Consider the following 10,481-nt stretch of genomic DNA (forward strand, 5'->3'; position numbering starts at 1 on the left):
GTGAACGGTCTGCAGAGTCACACACCCTCAAAGTACACCCTGTAGCGAGTAAAACTCTAACACAGAAAAGACCTGTCAATGCTGCCCCAGAACGCCTCGTTGGGGATTTCTCTTTTTCCATTGTTTGCTTCCTGGGTTCTGTGACGTGTGAACATCCAAATCAACAACAAATGACCGGATTGGCCCAAATGGACCAATCCGCGGAGCACCTCACACACCAGGATCCCTTGGCTAACTAACAGGGAGTCTATGCTGCCCCAGAACGCCTCGTTGGAGATTTCTCTTTTTCCATTGTTTACTTCCTGGGTATAGTGACGTGTCCATACCCAAATGGGCCCATTGGTCCAAATGGACCAATCCGTGGAGCCGTTAGGTTACGTCCGCGGAGCCGTTACGTTAAGTCCGCGGACTTCCTCACACACACACACTTAATCTTTTCTCAGCTGCAGCTCCGCCAATTTCTCCTCCCTGAGACGGTGGGACGCGGCGAGGCTGTGAGTCGGTGTGTGAGCACACATACAAACTCCCAGCCAGGCTGCGGGTGTGTGTGTGTGTTCGGGCTGGTTTCGGGCTGGGTTTCGCTGTCTCGCAGACGGCCACTGGGCTCACAGAGAGGGGGGGGCAGGAGCTCCAACAAGCCGTTCAGGACAGAGAGTGAATACACATACTATACAGAGATGCTGTATGAGAAACCAATGTGAGTTTGGAGCATTGAACAATGTAAATCTATTCTAGTAGACCTCAACAATGGAATTATGATTAGTAGAAATGACCATGACATGGGACCTTTACATAAATAAATATGAATGCAAACCAAACACCACATCTGAATGAATCGGTCACAGAAATAATGTGTCCTAATTAGTTTCTGATTTAAATAATAAACAGCATCACATTTGCATTGTTTGCTTTTAAAATGATAAGAGAAACTGGATCTTCTGTTCTGATTTTGGTCAGTCAGACCTAAACGGAAACAATTTGACATGGATGTATAAAGAGAGCTGGATACAGCGTTAAAGGCGGAACCCTGTTCATTCCTATAAAAGTTGCTCAGTGGTACATGAAGCCAAAATGGCATGTCTGGACACACCTGGTTTTCGCACTCTCAAAACCCACCCTGTATTTACAAACATTTAAATAAGGGAAATTCTAATGTTAGTACTGTTGGTTGGCTTACCAATGTCAAACTAAATTATTTTTGGGGCCCAATGATGTCACGGATTGACACGAGAGTTGTACAGTAGTAACACCGTTTGCCAACTCTGTTTTCCTTTCTAGCTATTTTACAGCTAACCTCTGGACAGGAAGTACATTTGCTGTTCTGGAAAATTGCATTGAATTTCTATCCAAACACAAAAAATGCTCCAAACTTTGCTGTCACAAAAACGTTGCTAGTTTCTGTGTCCTTCCTTCATTTTCTTTTAATTTAATATATTTATTTCAGAAACATGACACATTTTCATTGGAGAGGGATATCTCCTCAGTTGCTTTCCTTTAACTTTATTTTACTTATGCGCCTTATCTGTCCCACTTATCTGCTGCTAGGGTCAAAGTAAAGAGGCTCTTGTAAGTATGACAACATTCAACATGGTACCCTGCTTATAAAGGGTTTTTGATTGGACCATATCTAATCTAATCTGTCTGGCATTTTTAACACATGCCGAAAAAGACAAAAACACAATTTTGGATTACATTCGAAGCTCCCCATTTCCTGCAAATGTCAATAAAGGTTGCAATCTTGCACCAAAACCAGTCAAAGCCAACTCATGGAGAGAATAACTGGTGTCTCTAGCTCGAGATGTTTTAACATCTCTTTGATCCAATGATAAATCTGCAGCACAAGGCTCCTAACAGAGTGCAAGAGGCCAGCAGGTTGCTCTAAAACTCAGATCACATACATCTTAGAACACCAATCACAGCAATAAGAAAGGATCTATTAGCTCATTTTCTATTTCATATAAAGTATCAGAGACATCTAAGACAAGTATCTGACAAAAGGTAAGTCAATCAGTATTAGACACTTCATTATTGATCCCCAGAAATTCAATTTTCATAGCAGCACAAAGACAGAAACAAGATCGCCTTGAAACGGTTCATGACCCTGATATTATTCTAAATCAACATTTTAAAGCGGGTAAAAAGCAGGGATTCTTTTAATGAATTAATTAATTGAAGTAAAAAGTTGAGGATTTGTTTGAGGAGGAGTTTTGTCCTTTTTTTTTAAAAAGGACAAAACTCCTGAGACTGAACCAGAGAGCAAATATACCAAAGCAAAGAAACTATGAGATATTTGTAAAATCCAGGAGGGTGTTAATTATCTTCAGGGTCAACACTGTGAGCACTCTTTGCTATTCAAGTCAATTTGATTCAGAAGACACACAATTAAATCCAGAAAGGTCAGTGGATGTGAATACAACAGAGAGAGTATTTGGCTCAATTACGTAAAGAAAGACTCTGGCAGCCCACGGCCACACGGGGGCCGGGGGTCTATGATAGTTATTACAAATAAATGTTGATGTCCTTCACATTTAAAAAGCTGCAGCAACACAAGGTTATTCACAGAATACATCCCCAGCTATTCCATGTAGAAATGACTCCATGTGCTCTTCATTATGCTTGAAAGGTGAAATTAGCTCAGTCATCTCATGCAGTCTCAGTCTCAAATTGTATCTTGGGCGTCAGTTTGTCGTGAGATTAATACGTGTTTTGGAAAGATATACCTCGATATCCATACAACTGTTTTTTGATAAGACTCAAATTATGAACGTAGACATATACTGTAGGCACATTCTTGGAATAGCTTTGTATGCTGCTCTCGCCTCACAATACTCCAGAAATGGTTTCATTAAGATCTGCCTGATATCTTATTAGGTTGAAAAAATTATTGGAGAGGTTTTAATACGGAGGGACATGGATGAGTTTGTTAGGAACTGGTCCCCAAGAGCACCATACATGACAGAGCAATGGTCCAGTGTTATAACTATGGGCGTAAATATGACAGAATAAGTATTATTCACACATGAGTACCGCACTAGGTTGTTACTGCTGCTGTTTTAGTTTTTCTCTCCTGGTCTGTTTTAGTTTTGTGGGTTTTACTATGTGTTGGTATTGTACCACCTTTTAACGGTTGAAAATAAGACAAATATTGAAAGAAATGTGCTGCATCAGATATATAAAGACAGTGAACTTACAGGCGTAGGTCATGGCGAAGCTGCTGCCGGTGTCCACCATGTCCACCTGAGGGACCAGCTTAGGGATGTCCTGCTGCTGAGCGAGGGCGAAGCGAAACACCTCGTACTCATGGGAGGCCGAGGGGAAGAGACCTCCTGATCACAGAGAGACACAGCGGGGGTTAGACACTGACACAGAACACAGAGGAGGGGCTGCAAACACCAGAGCTGAGGAATGTGAAGGAAAACATACAATCTGTCTGAGCAAATATGTGGCGGATTGAGTCCTAAAACCCAGGAATGAGTCTGCATTTTAAGACTTTCTGTCCCCTGGTATGGAGGTCAATGGTTTTCTGAATGTGTTTTTGGTTGTTATCCTGAAATAAAGTCTGTGGTTAACACAAGATGAAGAAAGTTTTGTTCGACGACACAGAATACTCGAAAAAGAAAAGCCCCAAATCTCCACCTTCAAGAGACTTTAAAGAGTTTAGCAGTAATCCAAAAATGGGGGATTATTTTCTGACGATTGACTCATCAATTTGTTGAATAAAAGTTGCATCTTCACTATAAATAAACTTTAACATTCTGAATGTTTTGGTATTTTTTCCGACTCTTTGGACCTTGGAGGAGGGTCTCGCAGACAGAATTATTCTAATATCTTATTATAATAATTCCTCCACAGCTCTACTGACGGTCTAAAACACAGAGCGACGTTAAGGATTCACAAAGTTTGGCTCATAGTTGCATCGTGCAGCACAAACAGTGATGACACCACGGGCTGAGTTCACCCCTGAAACTAAAAATAACGCGTCTGGTTTGCAGTAATTGCCGTTAAAAGCCTCTTTTCTCTGCACTCACACACTCTCCACATGACAGTTTTTTAGGGTCACGGTGAAATTATATGACTACTTAAACTCTGACTGATTGAGCTACTTGTCTTCTCCCTGGTGAAGTAGGAATACATGTTTTTTATTTGAGTAAAAAGCTGATAAATTATCTTTTACTGTCTCTTTTCAAAGACGCTGTCACGAAGAATAACACATCATTTGGTTCTGTCTCAGGTGGTTCATCGTTTATGGGGCGAAGCCTGCGAGCTAGTTCAGGCAGTCAACTCGAGCACTTATGCTGCATTCATACATAACTTGCCACTCTACAACCAACCAAACAGAGTCTCCTTAATATGCCGCTCTATTGAACCTTCCAGATCTCTCTCCATGCATTGCTTGCTGCAGCTACTTCTACATCGCAGCTGCTTGCCTGCCCCACCACCACCCCAGCTTCCACCCCAGCTTCCACCTGTAGACTCGGAGGGTTAGTTATTTAATCATCACTCATCGTGCTATGTATATCTGTGGAGTGATGAGGCCCGAGCCTAGTCTTCCTTTTTACCATGACAGTAAATTCAATATATTCGGAGTATTTTACCGCTGGATGGACATTTCAGAGTTTTCTCATGCTCAAATGACTATAAAATTAATCAACACTTTAATAAATACTGAAAATAATTGCTAGATAAAATGTGATTGTCCTCTAGTGAAGTCTACCAATTGTTAGAAAAGACTAAAGAGGTTATTTATTATCATTATTTTAGGATTCCTTCCTCCTGAAAGAAGACTGTGAAACAAAATGTCATTAGGCCCGTAGGGTGTGCATTATCACAGTAAGCCTAATAAAATGAAATATTAGACCCCAAACTTTTATAATTTTATGATCATACCAGGGATGGATTCAGATCAGTTAATGCAGTTAAAATAATGAGCTAAAAGCAACAAAGCAGCCATTTAAATAGCTAGCTTAAAGTAAAGGAGTAATTAGATTCAGAATTTAAAGAATAGTTTAAAGTTATAGAGAAACCGTTGGGAAAGCCTTTAAAGGGGACCTATCATGCAAAATGCACTTTTTGATGTCTTTTCTACATAAATGTTCTCATAACTCACGCAGCGTCAGAAAATAAAACCCTCTCTCTTTTCCTCCGTACCCACATCTTTTAAAAACGGGGGTACAACGGAGCTGATCCAGATTTGCTGCCGATATGATGTTCACACCTCCCACAGCCAGTTGGCCAAAGAAAGTCGGCCAAAGAAATCACTCTGATTGGCTGTTCAGCTTAGCGAATCAGTGCATGAGAAGCGAAGCGGAAGGGAGGGACCAAAACAAACGATTAAGAAGACACACACAGACGGCTAATCTTTTTCATTTTCATCTCACCCGGACGCAAGAGTTTCTTTTTTATCATGGCGGCCTGGAATGAAGAACGTGAAGACCAACTAATCAGCTTGATCCAGGAGAGGCCACCTTTTTTTTTTTACAGAGTTTTTTTTTTTTATTGTATTGCACACTATTGACTCTTTTGATCGTATTGTATTTTTGTATTGTCTGTACACTGTACAGTTCTTTGGATAATAATAAATAAACCACTTTTTACCGCTACTGCAAAATGCAAAACTTTATTTCGTACCTTCATACTACAGCCATTAGAGAATGAGGATACAATTAGCTATACTACAATAAAAGTCAGAAGATACATCATTTGCCTGTCAGTGTTATTTATATATATCTTTGATTATAATGACTGATGCATGGAGTGTGGTAGCAGCAGTACTTTAAGGTTGCCAGCCACAATGCTTAAGTTTCTTTCTGCTTCAGAGAGCTGAAGTGGAGGAGCTGATTTAAATGACATTATATACTGCTGGGTAGCTTGTGAAATTCACCATGGAATCAATAACATTGTATCTTAACCTATAATAATAATGATAAACAATTTCTTGATTATATTTTGTAGTATTCTGAATCTTCAAAGTTACCAAATAAAAGTAGCCTACACCATTTGCCTGAATGGGAGTGGAGCAGTACAGTACTTAAGTAAATGTACTTTGTTAATGTCTACCACTGTTCATTGTTCATTTACCTATTGTGAGCATCACATGGAAATGTACATTTGCAAGACGGTTACGATACATGTTTTCGATCGACGAGAGAGTGAGAACGGGCCCCAGACGCTATTTGTTGTTTGTTTATATCACGCAGTCTGTTCTTCTTCTCTCGGTGTATCGCGCAGTCTGTTTTCCGGTTGTTGCCTCTTTTGAATGACGAATACACACTACCGCTGCCTGCTGGTAAGGACAGTTATTGCCACTCGTCGACTGAAGTCTTTGCGGTGTGTTCGTAGGCGGGCGGCGTAGCCGACGTAAAAGTCGGGACGCCTTCGGTACGCGTTCTTTGGTCTCAGGTGGGTGTGTAGCGGCCTTAAAACGTTTAAAAAGACGCTCAAATGTCATTTTTTACTGAACACACAAAACAAAACACGGACAAACCTCATGCTTTCACCAGCCAGCTGATAAACCATCCCATAACTCCACCCTTCCTTAGTTTGGAGAGGTTTCACCCTGCTAACCTGTCACCGGCGATGCACCTTCAAAATAAAAGCCCCGATTTTCAAAGTAAAACTAAAGCCACAAATAATTTCACCTTCTCAAAAAAAATAATGAAAACCAAAAATTAGAAGACGATCTTTTACATGTTTTACTTATTATTGATGGATCCCTCTGCTTCCACTCCTACTGTTATTTATTCATTGTTTTACTTTATTATTTGTCCCTTTTGTTTGTTTGTTTGTATTTTTACAATACAAAAAAGTCTTATGAAAGTATTAAATGTAGATATCCAAGTCAAACTGATACGTGCCATACTTGAATACATTTACTTTCCTCCACTGGATGACGTTTTTTCTGTCATTTGTTTTAAAAAACTTAATTTAGATTCAAAGTTTTGTTCATTTTATCCAAACAAGAGATTTTCCTATAAACATGGACATTTGTATTTATGTGTAGGCAAAGTGTGGCGTGCCTTTATCCTATTTAATTCACATGTATTGCACAGAAAGGCGGTTAACTCTGCTTTAATGTAAAACAGAAACAAAGAGTGGAGATTATTCCCAGTATCAATATTCACACAGCGTCTCTCTCCAGAAACTTCCTCCACCGTGAGATCCTTTCCAGCAGATGAATCCTCCAGCTGCTCTTTTGAGTCCCTTTTTAACCTCGGCTGGTTTACTTCACATTCAGCGTGGATCAGCTGCAGAGTGGGAGTGTGACTCTCCCAAAATGAAGTTATAATGTGATTCTGCGGACCACTGGCTCGGTGCTGATGTGGCATCACGTTGAACTAACCTGCATTTCTACAGGAAATACAATCTGACCTGCATACCAACCACAGGCTGCACAGCTCAGCAGGAACATCTAACTTTAGGGGTGGGCGGGGGGGCCTTCTGTCCCGGCAGATGGACCGCTTCCAGCCTTTAAAACGCCTTGAATAAATCATATATCTAATAATATTCCAGTAATGTCCATGTATTATAGTGCAAGCAGTTTTTGGAGTGGGTAAAACACATATTACTTGACCTAATCATGTGGCGTGTGTTTTATTCATGGTAGCTTTAATACTCAACCAGCAGAGGTGGATTAGAAGTATATTTAACTTGTAAGTACTTGTAACTGATGACTAAGTATTTAATACTTACTTGGCAATGGGAGACTGAATAAAATACATGAACTTAAATGGAAAAACTACAAATGTGTAAGCATCAATACCAAAAGTACCAAAACAATAGTACTTGCAGAACTGCAGGATAATATAATGTATATAAAAAAGTCCAAATATACATGTACTGTATTTGGATTATTGAATAATGTATATGTTGCAGCTGGGTAGTCATTTCCCCAAGGGGATCAATAACACTACTCTTACCTTAAAAAAAACCTTCATCATTTATTTATTTTCTTTTATTTTGGAGTTACGAAAAAACGTAAAAAAAAACATGTTTTTAAAATAGTAGTTTTTTTTTCTTTATTTCATGGCATGTCTTCTGTCCGACTGGTGGAAATAAAACACATCCAGGAGTTTATCTTACTAACTTTGTCTGTTTGTGTCTCCTACATAACACGTCAAAAAACGTGTAATATAACAAATGATTGTGTTAATGTCATTAATGAAGTAGTGAAGGCTGTGGCTCAGTGGATAGTGTGCTGGACTTCGAATCAGGGGATAGCAAGTTCAGACCCCACTGCAGTCAGCATGTCGTTGTGTCCCTGAGACACTTCACCCCAAAGTGCTCCTGTGGGGATTGCCCACAGGATTGAGTATGTCAGTCGCTTTGGATAAAAGCATGTAACAAGTAACATGTCATGTAATGTAATGGGAAGCTTCATGGTGATATCTGTTAGTTACATGTTTTACCCTATTCACCTGTAAGTAATACGTGCATTTCCGTTGTATTCTAATGTATGTACTTATCATAGAGTTTGTGTATTTTATGTTGAGTGTTATGTTATTTAAATGCCCCTGCAGGGACATGCATTGCACATAAGCTCATGCTGTAAATGCATTACAATGGTTTCTGCTTCCCATATATAATACGTAAAGAATGAATACATGTACACAGTATCAGTCCCAAACTCCCAATAGTCTGCAAGTCTTACAGAATGATTATAGGAACCTTAAACACAAGATGATTTGCAAAGATATGCACTGTTTCTACTTAGATAAGTGGGTTATTAATTTAATATATTGTTATTATTCATATTCTTAATGATTAAATGTGTACATTTACAAAAAGTTGGTCTGAAGCAAACGTAAAAATAAATACAGAGTAATGTTTGTTGATAAGCACTATCAATTAAATGTATTATTATTATCATTACATTTATGTCCTGAACGTTGGCATGACACAGATTTTATTTTTTTAACTGGTCATAAACTAATGACTACAACACTGCTGAAACACAGCATTACAGTTCATAAGAATTCATTCTAATCACAATAATAAAACAAATGACTGTGACTCTGTCCATGGGGCTGATTCAACTCTTGCTTCACTATAATAATATATTTCATTCACTTCCTGCAGGAATATCAAAGTGCAAGAGACACAAAAAAGAGTACTGTAAGTCTCATCATGAATATATGAATACTAACACACTGAGGGGAATCCCAACCGCAGGCAGCAGAGTGAGGAGAGGGGGGGCATTAACACGATTCAGGCAGGAAATAGCATTATAACAGCATTATAGGAACAGGTGCAGAAAGTCACTTTAGTTGAAGCATTAGATGTCTAAAAACATTTAAAGTGCACACTTTTCACAACATTACGGTGAATAATCAAGGTGTTTCTTGTATGTTGTTGTATTTTCCTAACTGCATTTTATTGCATATTCGTGATGAACAGTATTGTGGTTTCATGATAGGAAGATCTATTCAGTCTCTGGGCAGGCAGCGAACCAGTTTCATGCTTTGTATCATGTTGAAATGCAGTCCCCATCAATATTCAAATTCAATCAAAAACACTACTGGGATATAAAGGGGAGAGCCTTACAGCCGCTGGTTTGATATTAAAGAAAGTGTATATTTTATCTCATGTAAAAGCTACAAGAGTTGTAAAATAGCAATATCTATATAATCTATGTGCAGAAAAACAGTTGCATGCTTTGTTTATATGTTTAAATGCAAATACAAATACAAATACATTAAAATCAAAATGCATGGGATGTAAAGCTGAGCCTCAGTGCGTCATTATGTGGATGCATGCTCATGACTGATCAGAAATACAGGGAAATTAAAAAGTCGTATACATACATATATAAGATATTGCAGTATTCCTGCAGGACAGGTGCCCCCTCCCATCCCTCACCCCTCACTCACCTATGTGGATGTTACTTGGGAAACTTGTGCCGCTGCAGAGCCTCAGCAGCAGCAGCAGCACCGGGAGAACCGGGAAAACCGGGAGGACCGGGCAGCTCCGCATGTTTCCTCCAGCAGATGCGGACCGACCGGCGGAGTCCCATTCACCGCGGGGCCGCCTGAGAGTCACCGCAGCCCGGGGAAACTCTCACACATCCACCGGTACTACGCTCTCTCTGCGGAGCTCCGATAACACATCCAGAGACTCTGAGCCTCTGAAACCTCTCTCTCTCACCCCTTCTTCAAATCTCTCTCTCTCTCTCTCTCTCTCTCTCTCTCTCTCTCTCTCTCTCTCTCTCTCTCTCTCTCTCTCTCTCTCTCTCTCTCTCTCTCTCTCTCTCTCTCACCCCTTCTTCAAATCTCTCTCTCTCTCTCACACACACACACACACCTCCCTCTCTCTCTCCCCTTCTTACAATCTCTCTCCTCCTTTTCTGTGTATCCCTCCCTCACTTTCTCTCTCTCTTTCTTCCAATCTCTCTCCCTCCTCCTTTTCGGACCTCTCTCTCTCTCTCTCACACACACACACACACACACACACACACACACACACACACACACACACACACACACACA

At 40.0% G+C, this 10,481-nt stretch overlaps 1 protein-coding gene across 2 annotated transcripts in view; it reads right to left on the bottom strand.

Moving 5' to 3' along the window:
• Positions 1–10,116, bottom strand: part of gria1b (glutamate receptor, ionotropic, AMPA 1b) — a 64,920-nt gene extending 54,804 nt beyond the window's left edge. For both annotated transcript variants that reach the window (XM_034113983.1, XM_034113984.1), the window contains exons 1-2: positions 9,867–10,116; positions 3,192–3,326 (exon numbers count right to left, since the gene is read on the bottom strand). In XM_034113983.1, coding sequence (XP_033969874.1) covers positions 3,192–3,326; positions 9,867–9,969 — 238 coding nt within the window. In that variant the 5' untranslated portion in view covers positions 9,970–10,116. The remainder of the gene's footprint in view (positions 1–3,191; positions 3,327–9,866) is intronic.
• Positions 10,117–10,481: the final 365 nt, after the last annotated feature.

The sequence above is a fragment of the Trematomus bernacchii genome, unplaced genomic scaffold, assembly GCF_902827165.1.
Source record: "Trematomus bernacchii unplaced genomic scaffold, fTreBer1.1, whole genome shotgun sequence".
Taxonomy (NCBI): domain Eukaryota; kingdom Metazoa; phylum Chordata; class Actinopteri; order Perciformes; family Nototheniidae; genus Trematomus; species Trematomus bernacchii.